Source organism: Strix aluco, chromosome 1 (genome assembly GCF_031877795.1).
Source record: "Strix aluco isolate bStrAlu1 chromosome 1, bStrAlu1.hap1, whole genome shotgun sequence".
In the NCBI taxonomy this organism is placed as follows: Eukaryota; Metazoa; Chordata; class Aves; order Strigiformes; family Strigidae; genus Strix; species Strix aluco.
Window position 1 is genome coordinate 122,115,306 of NC_133931.1, and position 14,149 is coordinate 122,129,454.

Consider the following 14,149-nt stretch of genomic DNA (forward strand, 5'->3'; position numbering starts at 1 on the left):
AGTTGTTCTCGATTTGTGCTGTGACTGAGAACATCACATCTCATATAATTTCATTAATTATTAACTAATTATTGAATTATTAACTGATAATTATTAATTAATGAATTATTACTATTTCATGAATTATTAACTTGCAGGGGTAACTATTCTGGGAATCATCCCCAGCTCTATAGCTTTTATATGTAATTTCTGAAGATGAGTTTGCATCTTAGGTAGTTTTATATGCGCTGGCATGGATCCCCAAAATAATGCAGCTGTGGTAACCAATGTATTGGCTGCAAAAATTATCAAGGAACATAAGAAAATACAGAGGTATTAATTCAGAGGAAAAAATTATCTCATGCAGAGCTCCATATTACCACAGCTGGGCTGTGGATTCCCTGGAAGGACAGCTCCTGGAGGTTTATCCCCATTTATTCCATGTCTCTTTGTGGCAGAGATATTGGAAACTATAGGAGAACCTAGGATCTCTCAGGAGTTGTCCCTGGAGTGCTACTCCAGTTCCGTGTCAGGGCAGAGAATCTAGGAACGGCTGGATGTTTCATGCAGGACTCGGTCTGGCAGGGCTTCCATGTTTCCTTGTCCCAGGCAGGAGTCCTGCAACCTGGTAGGTCACCAGCCTCACAGAATTCAGATGGGGGTACCACTCCTCTCCGTCTGGAGCCTTTGCTGCTGCTGCACAGCATTGCAGTTTTGACAAGCTGGGGTTTTTAAAAGAAATAATGCTTAGTCAAAAAATGGCCAGCCAGTTGTAAGTGATGTATTTGCTCTTTCTGTAGCAAGGGAAAGAGTAAACCAGCCAGTCTGGATTTAAAAATGGAGATTCCCAACAAGTTCCAAATAGAATTTGTAGGGGAAGAAAAAAAACCCCAACCCCATGTGCTGTTTCTCCTCTCTCCTGTATAAGCAATTGCAAAGGGCCTGTGGGAGAGCATTGCAAAGATTCTCTGAGGGGGTTTGCATGTGTGTGAGCCCCTGGATGGAAGGAAGCTGAAGATAATGAATTGATAAATAGTATTTTCCGTAATTGTTCTTCAGTCCATAGCTATTGTATCTGTGCTGGCCAGCTTCCCAAAGACAAAACGCGGCACGGCAGTTAGTGCTGAAGTGGACACATACTTGGTGTCGCTTTCCCCCCCGTAGCATGTGGAAGAGATTAGATAAGCGAGGTGGCTCCTGCTGCGGGGAGTTACTCACGCTTCGGAGCGCTTGAAAGGTATGCTGCTTCTCCCACCGCGGTGGGAGCGCTGCCAGGAAGGGTCTAGGAAAGCTGCTCCGTCACAAAGCCGTACCCTTGCCCGCAGCCGCACGGCTGATTGAAGGTCGGAGTCGGTCCTCCGCTTCGGTTTATGCTGCGGCTGTAGGTAGCCGCAAACGACAGCTGCCGATCGTGGGTGTCTTTGCTGCAGGTTCCCGACGATCAAAGTGAGAACCAAGAAATCCAAACTACCAGTAACTTCTCCTGACCGCCTGGAATTTTCTTTCTACACTGCGTCGCGCGCGTGTACTTTATTCCTGTTGTTTTGGGGTCTTCTTTTATTCATTTATTTATTTTCAGGGGAAATAAAACCACTCGGAATGAAAGCCAACCTTTTAAGGCGTGTACATATCCCCGCCGGGCGCCCTGGGCCAACACTTACCGCGAAGAAACGCGGGCGGCCCCGGCGGGAGAGCGGGGGCCCGGCGGGAGCCGCGGGCAGCCCCCTCCTCCGCCCCGGGCAGCCGGGAGGGGCTGGAGGAGCGAAGGAGTTAAAGGGAGGCGCTTGGGAAATCTGATGCTAACGAAGCCCCAGGAATGTTGCACATTTCCATTCCCCTCCAGCCTTGGGAGGAGGTCAGTCCCCGCTGCGGACAGCCCCTCCGAGGAGCCCAGTCCCGAGGCCGCACTTGCTCTGGGCGCTGCCCCGCATCTTCCCGCAGGTTACGCCGGGAGACGCCGGGGAGGGACAGGGGGTGGCGTGAGAAGGTTTTTTTCCCGGGTTTGGGATGCTCTGGCGGGACCCGCAGAAACCGACGGGGAGCGGGGTGGGGGTGCTCCCGGCTCCGCGCAGCCCGGGCTGGGGTGGAAGGAGCGGCGGGCTCGGGCCGCTCCCCTGACCCGCCGCGGCCTCTCTTCTCTTGCAGGCGCGGCCGGAGATGCCGGGGAGACGGCTGTGGTGGGCGCGCTGCTGGCTCGGCGTCTGCCTCTCGCTGCTGGGCGCAGGGGGCGGCCCCGCCGAGCCCTGCCGCGGCCCCCCCTGCGCCGGCGGCGGCGAGGCGGCCCCCCCGCCCTGCCGCGGGGCCCGCTGCGGCGGCAGGGCCGGCCGCCCGGCGCGCTCCTTCCTCCACACCGCCACGCCGTTGCGGCCGCCGCAGGGCAAGGCGCCGCCCGCCGCCCCCCACGCCGCCCCGCCGCCCCGCCCGCCGGCCGGCAGCGCCCCGCGCCCCGCCGCCGGGGGCGCCGCGCCCGAGGCCTGCCCCGGCGGGGCCTGCGCCGCCAACGGCACCCGCCGCGACTGCCAGGGCCTGGAGTGCCGGCTGCCGCCCCGCCTGCGGCCGCGGCCCCGCGGCCCGGCCCGCCCCGCCCCCGCCGAGGGCTGCCCCGAGCCCGCCCTGCTGCGCGCCGCCGACAGAGCCGCCCAGTTCGCGGGGGACGACTTCGCCCACGCCGCCCCCGAGCTGAGCGGCGGCGCCCTGGGGGTGCAGCTCGCCTGCGACGTCAAGCCAGGTGCGGGGCGCCCGGAGGGGGCCGGGGGGGCGGGAGGAGCGCGGCCCCCAGCCCCGGGGCGGCGGGCGCCGGGGCCGCGGCTCTGCCCGCTGCCGCTGCTCGGCGCCGCGCCGAGGGACGCCGTCGCGGGGTGCCGGCTTTCCGCATGCCCGGCCGGAGGGCGCGGAGCCGAGGGGCTTGAGCGCCTCAGGGGGCCCGGCCCCGAGGGCGCCCGCGCGGGAGCACCCGAGCGCCTCGTTTGGGGAGAGTGAGGAGGCAGATCCGGCCCTGGGCTGCCCCGCGCGTGGGGAGCTGCCGGCCCCGCTGCCCCGTCTCTTCTCCCCTTCATCTGCCCTCCCCACACAGGGGCGGTGGAGAGACCCACAGCAGACGAAACATGGCAAAACCCTTTTTAGTGCTGTTTTTAAACGAGTGTAAGACCTCTAACTCTCTCTCTCTTCACAGTCTGGTATTTCTGGGGTTTTTAGTTTATAGCAGCGTCATACAAGGCTTCAGTGGCATGTGTGTTCCACACCCAGGATGAACGGACGGGTGCCATTGGTAAGAAACTCACTGCTGCTGACAAATTGTCTTGCTGTAATAGCCAGCAAAAAAAAAAAAAAGGGAATTGCAGAACATCTCTTACTGCACATCATTCAGAGCACTTGTCTGTCAATCGACGAGAGCCCAGCTCTGGTCAATTCTGTATCCCCATAGGAAGCCAGGTATTTCCATGGTATGTCCGTGGTTTTACTCACCAGTCAGCAGAAGGTGTTAGACAGTTGCCTGGGATATGTGGATTTACCCACATGAAGAGCACCAGCAGATACATTAACGACCATAAAGCAGTTTGGATTCTGGTTTAATGCCTTATCTGAAATATATAAAATGTATGAAGAAGGGTGATTTATTTTCTTCCCCATTGATGTTAAAAGCTAATGGAAAGCATGAAGAAGGTCGTTTAAACTTTGACACATCTGTGTGGCTAATCTGAGGGCTGTGGCTGCTTCAGACACCAGGGCACATGCCAAGCCTCCTTACCGAGGTCTGCTTAGTGAAGTGACATCTCCAAAGCAGCCTCCAGCACTTAGTGGTGATTCCAGTCCCAGGGCTAAGGTTTAACGTGCGCCCCCCTGCCCCCCCCCCCAGTGCTTAGTGCAGTGACACTGTCTACTTTCATCTTGCCTGATACTGCTCCCAGGTGCCTTACCTCTGTATGCTCCGTGATCAAAGGCAGACGGAAAACAGAAGTCACTATGGTTAGCTGCCTTTTTCTCTGCTTCTCTGCATATTCTTTGTATTATCATAACTGCTATGCTTCCCTTTTGCAAAGGGACTCAGGATATTTGCATTTTCTTTGTCCTTACCAAAATCCATCTATGTAGTACAAGTCCTGGCAAATAGTAAGGGCATTTTACATGGTCAGAAAAGACGTAATATTTCTTGGATGGTGCTGAAAGCAGACATGCTGTTATCTCCATGAAGGTCTTACAAAGAGCAGCTAGCTCAACGTGACTTCTTTCTCCAAACATCCTCTTATTCTTTGGCCATCTTTAGAGGACCTGGATCAGACTGTGCTGCCCAGTCTCCAGTACCGTCAGCACTTCCAGCTAACATGGTGAGTTTCATACACCTCTCCTCTAGGCCTTAGGGTTAGGTCCTCTGTCCCCTCTGGCATGGGTCAGAGGAAAACAGAATAAGGGAAATTAAAGCAAAAGGGTTGGAAAGTGAAGATGCTGGGGATTTTGCAGACTCGATGCAGAGTTCACTGTACTCTTTCAATTTTATGCTCTTTGCAGGCCTGGTGCTGGGTGAAGCCTGGGAGGAACAGAAGTGTGGTTAGGAGTTGCCCTTAACAAAATCCTTGAATGCATCAAGAATGGATTATACCTTATGGCCAGTGGCAGTCATGGATTTGTGCTTCATCTCCTTCCCGTGGCAGAGAGAAGCACCCTCTATGTTGGAGGGAAAGCTGTGTACAGCACTGCCCACTAAACTGTGTAATCCCAGGAAGGCACTGTCAGCATGGAAGCACACAGTGAGCAAACCTGTGATAACACAGGAGCTTCTATGTGTGAGAGAGAGTTTTCAGAGGGGGACAACTGCACCCTCAGAAGTTCTCCCCTCTCACTTTTTTTGCCTTGTGGCCAGCGAGTGATAGTGGTTGGCACCAGCCCACAGCGAGGCCCACTGCAGCAATCATGGTGGCAGTTGGTGTGGATGCTGTGGACATACTTCTGTCTGGACTGGACAGAGGACATACATACATGTTTTGCCCGTTCCAAAGACTGGACCCAGGCCTTCACAAGGCAGCTTTCTCTCCTAGGAGTGGAAGAATAGCATACTGGATTCATCAACATCTAGCAGAAATTCCATATTCTTGGCGTCAAGAACGAAAAAATACGCCATGTTGACAGTCTTTGGTTTGCTTCAAGTCAGTGGACAGGCAAGCATCCAGGATTCTGCTCTGCCTACAACCTCTTAACATGCTCTGCATTTGCCCAAGACCACCTTTTGAACACAGGTCAGTGGGTTTCCTGCACTAGTGCAGAGAATACCTTGTCCAATCATGGTTCTGCATAGCAATTCCAGCATGGCTTGTCTACTAGAACAGAACAGCAAAAGGTGATAATCAGACATCTGCTTAGGGGAAATGCATTTACGGTTGGGAGAGCTGCTACTCGAACAGCATGGAGCAAACACGACAGGGCAAATGTCGGTAAGGATCATGAAGAGCATCCTGCAGGTCTAGTCTTCTAAATAGCCCTGCTAGGGGAGACAGAGCTCACTGAAGAGCTGTGCTCAGCCTGTATGGTGGAGATGGTGGGTTTCCTGCTATGAACTTTTCGTGGATAAATCTCATTAGGCAGGTGTGGCAGGAGTCTGTCTTACAGATGTAACTTCTTGGAGAGGAACCAGATTCAGGGAGAACTGCCTGTGGTGGTCAGTAGCGTGTGAGGACCAGCAAGAGTCCCTCTGAGGGAAGTCTAGGGGCCTCTTGAGTGCAGCAGTGACAGGCTTAGACGAGCTCTAGGAGTCTCTGCGGTTAGTCAGAGTGCAGAGTTGCCTCTGGTACTCACAGTGGCTGCTGTGTGTTCCCAGTCCTCTTTGCAGAGTCTTCTGAGATGAGGCTGCTCCATGTGCTCAGCACATAACTTAAGTAAGCAGGTGGCAAAGAAAACGCCACGGTATTTTTTCCCCTGTGTAAAGTACATCTTTTGCGTGACTTCAGGGTGATGTCTATACGTTTTAGGGATGGCGCAGGTGTATGCCTCCAACCCAGGCAATCATACATTTATTTTAGCCTCCAGGAACTTGTCACACAGTTGGAAAGAACAGAAGTTTATGACAGATTATATGCCACCTCTGCATCCTCACCCATCCTCCTAATCCTTCCTCAGTTAACTTCCCAAAGAGGAAGTTTCTCTGGCAGCCATGTGCAATGAATTAATCTTGGGGATTTCTAGTGTTTTTAGATCAAAGATAAAGGTACGGTTAGTTCCTGGTGGAAGAAAGAAACAGAAGGCTGGCTGGCCCTGCAGTTTAACATCTAAGGTGCTATAGCTGCAAACAGGAAACCATCTATTCAAGAAGAAACAGGTCAGTGACTGTTCCTGTCTTTCTGTTGTTTTTAGGGGAACATTTCTGTCTGGTTACCATGTCAGCAGGTCACTCTGAGGCCAGCTGCATGGGATGTTTCTTTGCCATTGCCCTCAGACAGTGGGGGAGCTGGAATATGCTGCCTAGGTGACCCTACGGCCATTTTTCTGGCATACATGGGTGGAGACCTGATGGCTCTGTGACAGTGCATGAGTAGATTTGCAGTGATTCTTCAGTCACTAAGAGACACCTCCCCTCCAGTTTACCTGTCTGAGAAGGCTTTATTTTGGTGACCAGAATAATCTTTTTTCAACCTGCTGTGTAGCCCCATTTGTGTGAGGTGGAGTCTACTTGAATGCTTGCTGAAGACGATGCCTGATACCAGCCCTCCAAGATACAGATGATTCCCAGCACTGTGTCTGTGTTTGCGGGCTCACCTGCATGAGGCAGGTAACTGTTACTGTCCACCAGCTGCCTGCCAGAACCAGCACAGCCCTTCAGCAGGAATCAGACAAACATCATCATCTTTTCAGCTAGTATCACCAGCACCACAGCTACTATCTGGAAAGCTCCTGCCAACTGCAGCTGAACCACTGCTTCTGTTGGCTGGGTGAAGATGCTGGAGTGCAGCCTTTTACTCCCTTTTCAAATCAGATGAGCCCATTCTTCTGCAAGATTGTCACTGTTAGCTCTCGGCAGCACTGTGAGTATGCCTTACTTCAGATGAAAGGCTGTCATCCCGAAAGACGGAATGCACAGGACCTGTTTTTGTTGTCTTACCATTTTGTATTCCTCTGTGTTTCTCTCTTCACTCATTAATTGCCATTAAATCCTTAATTTTTCCTATCAGACCCATCTTTCTGTTGTTTTCTTTTGGGCAGACTTCTCTGCAGCTGCAAACACCTGCATTTGGGCAAAATAACGTGCAACTGTCATACCTCATACCTGCCAAACCTGGTGAAGAAGGTTGTAGGTTCTTATGCTGTTGCTATCTGTGCACTGAGCAGTTCCTGCAGCCCCCTGCTCTCATCTCCTGTGGTTACCAGGAGTGACTGGCACCATCAGATGGCCCTGTGCTCTCCAGTCCCAATCAGGATCTTGCCTTCCCTTCCCCACAGTAAGATAACTGCCTGCTTTTAGCCTGTGCCCCTTGTGCAGTGGCAGATTGTGCCTGAGGGCTACCTTGTCCATGCAGTGTGCCCTCAGGGTGACGTGTCCTTTCCAGGCATACTAGGGAAGTGTAGCAGAGGTTCGTATGTGATATTGTGTTTGCCCCATGGATTGATCCTGGGAGCATGGAGCAAATGTCTGCAAAACAGACCTTGCCATGGCTCTGTGTGGTGTGCATGTGCAAGGAAAGTAATATTGCATCTGCGGTCATGGGAACATCTGAGCGTTTCTAGTGGGTGTACCTGTTTGATGTTTGGGCAATGCGAAAAGGTACTTAAGCGGGATTGCTGTATCTGCTAATGTGTAAACATCACTTGCAGTGGAATTCTTTTCATAATTTTAGACGTCTGTGATAGAGACATCCTCATCTGATGTGTTCACTGTGCCTTACCTTTATATAGTTAATGGAGAGAAACAAGGCCACTTTTAGGGCACTCTGCATCTGAGCTATTTTAGATTTATCCTTCAGAATTCTTTTGGCAGCAAGATATCCCTTCTGCTAATTGAATGTAGTTTATTTTCGGTAGAGTCGTCTCTTGTGGAAAAGCTTTATTACGCTCTCTGTTGCTCTGGCATTGTGAACTGCCGGTAGCACTGACAACTGAAGTGAAGGGCCTCCGGTACCGGTAAGTATAAGTTCAGTGATAGTACTGCAAAATGGATAAAAATGAGAGGAAAAAAACCAGTCACAAAGGATTTTTTAGGCCTCATATTCTCACCAGCTGAGCTTTAGACAGCCAAAAGGAGCAAAGCTAAATTGACTGACTGGAATGTAGCTCTTTGTAACAAAGTTCTGTAAGGCGGTTTAGGGCAGAGATAATGGAAAGCAGGTCCATCATGTGAGTAAGCTTCACTGCAATCAGTACTTAAAATCATAGCCAGCAAGTCAGTTACTAGTAAGACAATGCTCCTTAAGTATTTGCTTAAAAATAAGTTCTACTTTATGTCTCTTATTGAATCAGGGCTTTAGTTAACCTTTCTTTGCTCTAATAGTTTTACTTGCGTGTGTGAGAAAAGCCGAGATTGCCAGGATGGGAAGAGCCCAATAACCGTCTTAGAAAAGTCTGTATTCTCCCCATCTATAAATTTGTGATGGCTGGAATAATTCAAAATGTTATTCTTACTGGTCTCTGAATATCAGCCACTGAGAACTGGAGGAAAAGTGGTTTTGAAAAAAAGTGGTTTGGTAATACATCCTTGGCTATAGGGTTCACTCTTTTGCAGTTCCCCAGAGGCAGTTCCCTGGGCTGACTTTTAAGTGGTGCAGTTGGACTTTCCCATACCTCTGTGAAGGTTATTTCATTTTTCCTTTTTTAGTGAGAAAGAGGGTCAAAAGGCCTAGAAAGGGGGCGTTTAATGCTGTTACTTTTATTACTATTTGTTCCTTACAAACCTGGATTTGTTAACATTTCAAGCTTAAAGTCAAGATCATCTGAAGTTCTTGACAAAGGCAGACATGTACACAGCTCATTTGACAGTAAATGCAATGGCTGTTAGTACTATGTAGCAGTCTTCTAGGGGAATGCATTTAGAGGTATTACAAGAATATTGTGCTCACTATTTATTACACTTATTTTTATTGATAACTGTATTGCAGTACTAGCATGGAGCCCTGTTCTCACATGTGATCCCAGCATGTAAGAAATCATATTAATGCAGGGCAAGAGGAGGAAGTCCCTCTCAGAAAACTTACAGGGAGACGATTAAGTGACAGTAGTCAACATGGTAGCCAGAGCCTCAACATGCCAGCTTTCAGCAGCAATTTTTCTAGGTACATATGTTTAATTTGGCCAGGTAAGGCCCACCCCTTTTCCTTACAGACTTTCCATCTGCTTTGAAGATGTAACTCTTACTGGTACGTGTTTGCACTGTGTTGTCACTTGTACAGCCAAAATACTTGGCAAAGATCTGAGCTCTTTTGCCTGTATTCTCGGTTGTAAGCCAGACTTCTGAGAGCAAAAGTTGTGTGAAAAGGAATTTGTTAATGTCTTTCCAGCCTGAAGCACAAATGGAGCCTGTGTAGGTTGATGAAAAAATCTTGATGGACAATCACATTGTGCTTGTAACTGTCCTTGCTGCCCTTTTGTAAACCTTTCGAGTTCTGTGCTCTTTTTTGAGATGGAGAACTAGGACTGCATGCTGTATTAAAGATGCTCTATTGGTTAATATAATGTCATAATGATACATTATCTTTTGCTATGTATTCCTCTTCTAATTACTCCTCGCATTTTATTTGCCCTTTTGACCTCTGTAGGGCACTGAACTGATGATTACATGGCTCTGTAGCCCAACACCTATGTCTAGATATTTTACCTGAAGATTGTTTGCAAGGGGTAATAATAATCTACAAGTACATTTGATATAAAAAAGTTAGATTTTTCTTTTTTTTAATTCAGCGGGTGCCTTATTTCACCTTTATCTCCTTCGAGTTTCTTTTTGCGATTTTATTGCTGCTGCTCAGTATCATAGACTCCTTTTGCAGCTCTTTGCTATTGACCCTTACTTTTAACTACCCTTAATAGCTTAGTATTCTCAGCAAGTTTTATCACCTCATTTTATCACCTCTACAGTGAAAATTGACCATTTAATCTTTACTGTATTTGAACACGTACCTAGGGATGATTAATATGTTATTGAATCCCAGTGATGATTAATTTATGCCCTGAAGCATGGGGCTTGATTACGACTTTTTTAATGTCTACAACTATAAATGTTGCTTATGAAATGGAAGACCTTATGATCCCATGAAGGGGCTACAAAGATAGTAAAGAAAATGGTCTTACAATCATGACTTGAATTTAGTGAGACTTTTCATTAACTTACTAAATTTGAATGCCTTTGAAGAGATAATACAGCAAGCTGGAAAATTACTTTTCTTGGACAGTAATCAATCATTTGTATTTCAGGAGAAAATGAAGTTCCATCTGAAGATGCCCTAATACTACAGTTGCACCTTGCAAAAGGGCATGAAAAATTTACTGAAATGCTAAAAAGCCAACAGCAGATCATTGTCGATTTGCAGCAAAAACTTGCTGAACAGCAGCACATACTGGTTAGCCAGCAACGGGAGATTCTTGAACAGCAAAGAAAAATGTATGAGCAAATGGATCTGATCAAAGTCCAGTATGGTATGCTTTTTGATACGGTGAAACAAATGTCATTTCAGAGTTTGCAAGAAGATATTCAAAATTATTTTGAAAGTCATCTTCAAGGACTTCAGAACCAGGTCAGAAATCATCTCCAGAAGTCATACTCTGTGCATAAAGTAGAAGTGGATGCAAAAGTGATTAATGTTGGGGAGTCTTTGCTGGACTGTGGCCTTTGTGAAAGTGATGAATTTTGCAATTTCCAAAAGACACCTTCACAATGTGAAAAATGCACATTGTGTCCTGCTGGTTTTTTCCAAATGGCCGAGTGTTCTGCAAACTCTGATCGGATTTGCCAGGTGAAATATAATTTTGTATCTTTCAGTTACTGTTTATGAAGTATTCTGTTGGACGTGCTGGGATAACATTCTGGAAATAACTGCTTGGAGAGCTAGAGACATCCAGTTTGAAGCATGTGCTTTACTGAATGGCACCTCAAAGTCTGCCTGAAGTTTTTTGTGGGTTTTATCTTTACTGCTCTAAATGGGACACTAGTTTGTGCCTGTTGGGTGTGATGCTTTCCCAAACCTGACAGCTGGCAGGACTTTGATTCCTTTCATGATGTAAGGAAAAGACATCCTAAAACATGTATACTTATGCATGCTAAACTTGTTTATTTAATTCCAGTCCACTCTACAGAACTACTAGACATCTCTGAAAAGCAGAGGAAAGCTTTACTAAGCAAAACTAGGGCTCAGGTATTTATTTATAAGTTTGGAAACAAAAGTTGTCAGTTAAAACATGTAAGAACTAGTTCCAGCTTAAACATAACATACAAACGTATAATAATATAGAACATGAATGCTTTTATTGTTAAATACATTTTATTATAAAATACATTTTATTATACAATACAAAACCAGCATGTAAGCAAAATAAGATGGTTCTTTGGTCACTTTTTCTCTCGTTTCGAAGTCCTAAGGTATCATGGGGAACTTGATATTTAAAGCAGTGCCTTGTTTGCCAAGTGTTGTCACCAATTCTTAGCCTGACATGAGCCCAAATGGCTGGTGACCTAAGCCCAAGATACTGAGAAGAGAACCTGAAAGAGTCTATCCAGTTCCCTTTCTGCTAGTCTCTGTTTTCTTTAACGCTAGCATTTAAATGAAAATGTAGCCTGTTACTCTTGTCCCTCTGCCTGCTGTAGGGTGAAAGGAAGGCTTGTTGACAGGAAATACTACTTTATCATTTACCTTCCTTGTGTGTTTTTCAGTTAGCACCTTCCTCCCAGACTAAATGTCTTTAGTAGCGTTTTCTAACACTGTCTCAATTGTTATAATGTCTGTAAGATCAATCGAGTGATGCATCGCTCTCAGGGATGTGGTACTGTCTTACAGATCATGCATCATAACAAGCGTTAGTTGTACAACCAATCTATTTAGCTTGTCATCTGCACACTACTAGCTTTCTGTGGACACCATGCAGTCTTTTTGGATACCTTGTTAAAAGAGGTGAAAACCCAAAACAAGTTGTCTTGCTCCAACATACTTATGAGATCAGCCCCTTCTCCATCCCCACATATGTCTTTTACTGGCAGATGGGTGTCACAGAACTTGAAGAAGTGCCAGCTTTAAGTTGTTGCATTAAAGTGTTTCAATGATTCTTGTCGTTTGCAGGATAGAGATGAATGCACTGAATCCCCAAGCATTTGTGGTGAGAGGATAAAATGCCTGAATACTCCGGGTAAGTTATATTCTCTGATAATTAAAGAATGAAGATAATTAGATCTTCAGGAACAGGCCAAGGAGATAGATAAGGACTCAGGCCTGTATGTTTGTGAGTAATGACATGCTCAACTTGCTGGAATCAAAGGGGTTGAAAAGCACTCAACTGTAAGCTGATAGCAGTTCTTCTGGACAGTGGGCTGTTTAGAGCATAATATCCACTAGGAGCACTGGATGGTCCCATTTACCTTATTTTTATGGGGTTTTATATGCTTTGGTTTTAATTTTCACTTTTGACCTGACTTTCTTGTTTATGCTGGTGCAAATGGGGTCAAAAAGGTATTATTCCTAATATGGAGAAAAATATTTGTCATTTTCCTTCTGCTGCGCTGAGGTGGGTATTTGATTTGATCTAATGAAGGTTCTTATAAGGTCTTCCTCCATCAATCTTATTCTCCTTTAGCAAACTATTGTCAAATACTGAGGAACAATCAACAGTTTCAATCACTTGTGGGGGCTTGGAGCAATTTTTCAGACATTTAAGAACAAATTTGACTGGAGTTCTGCACTGCAGACTTCACCTTCATTGCTTCTCATGGCAGTCAGACACAAAAGAGGAAATTCATAGACATACTGAGGAAATTATATCTAGGTACTAGGTTTCTTTCTATTTATCTAATTTTTGGTCAGCCAATAAAACTCAAAAGGAACTCTGTGATCAAATACAGCATTTCAGCAGTGTCACCTCCCAATCAAATAACCAAGGGAGGGCTTCATTAGGTTTTATGTTTTTCCTCCTCTAGACTTCTTACTTGTAAAAAGAGGGTGGCCCCTCTCTGAGGGGCAAGAGCTGTTTTCAGCTGATTATGAGTGATTTTTTACGATTCTTGCCCCACCACTGGTGGAGAAAAAAGTGGGAGGGAATTAATCCTAGGGAAGGGTTAAAAGAGGCCATGAGCTCGCTTATATTGTCCTTATTTCCTCTGGACAGGAACTGTGGTGGGTTGGATGGTATTACTACAAACACCACAGGAAACTGGAAATGTCTAGAGGAAGAGAGCACTTGGTGTTGCCTTATGTGGCAAATGCTGTAGAGGAGGTACCATCAGTCTTACAAAAGAAGAGGCAAGACACTTTCAGACAGTGGTGGGCAGTTAGAGGCAAGACAGCTGATGGCACAGAATTTGAGACAGAGCATTGATAAGGTGTAAGGCTTTATCTCTTCTTTAGTAAGAGACTGGGTTTGGTTGCATTGGTGGTTTTGTGGAATGAAGCCCACAAGGCCCCAGCCCTCGGAAAGGAGAGCCACCAAGGTGGTAGTCATTTGGTGTTGCTCTAGTCTGTGCCTTGGAGGAGGGAAGGCTGTAAGGAATTTACCCAATGGGTTCTTTGGGTGGGGGGACCCAGACCAAGAATGGGTCTATACAATTGATGAAGGAAAGTAAGTGAGGGCAAAATACTGCCAAGAAACAGACAGATAGTGGTGGTGTGTCAGACCACAGAAAAGCAGTAGCGATGTATTTGAAAGGAAGGGACTCTTCCCTTGATTACTCCTCTCTCAGTTTTAATGGTGGCTTGTAAAGATGTGAAAGTAACTATTTCTCATCACCTGGATCAGGAATCAATGTCCTGTCAATGTCATTCCTGTCTGTCATGGAAGATGGAGTATTCTTTTTACATTTTGTTAGAGAGGACTGCTACTTTCAGCCTGTCTGTTCATGATAGCTCATTATCTTATACAAGTGCAATTAACTTGTCAAAAGGGAGGCTGAAACTGAATGTCTGTTTTGGGTAATGTAGGGAGGATGGGGATGTGATCTGACATATGAGTTCCAGATGTTGTATGTGGTTTCTTGAGCTGCACGCAAACGTTGTTGCATCTG

General features: G+C 46.8%; 1 protein-coding gene across 1 annotated transcript in view; it reads left to right on the plus strand.

The window, feature by feature from the left end:
- The window catches only part of LOC141919298 (uncharacterized), a 37,878-nt gene that overhangs the window by 15,279 nt on the left and 8,450 nt on the right, over window positions 1-14,149 (plus strand). Inside the window, exons 2-4 of the mRNA XM_074814618.1 lie at window positions 2,503-2,707; window positions 10,363-10,901; window positions 12,219-12,285. Coding sequence (XP_074670719.1) covers window positions 2,503-2,707; window positions 10,363-10,901; window positions 12,219-12,285 — 811 coding nt within the window. The remainder of the gene's footprint in view (window positions 1-2,502; window positions 2,708-10,362; window positions 10,902-12,218; window positions 12,286-14,149) is intronic.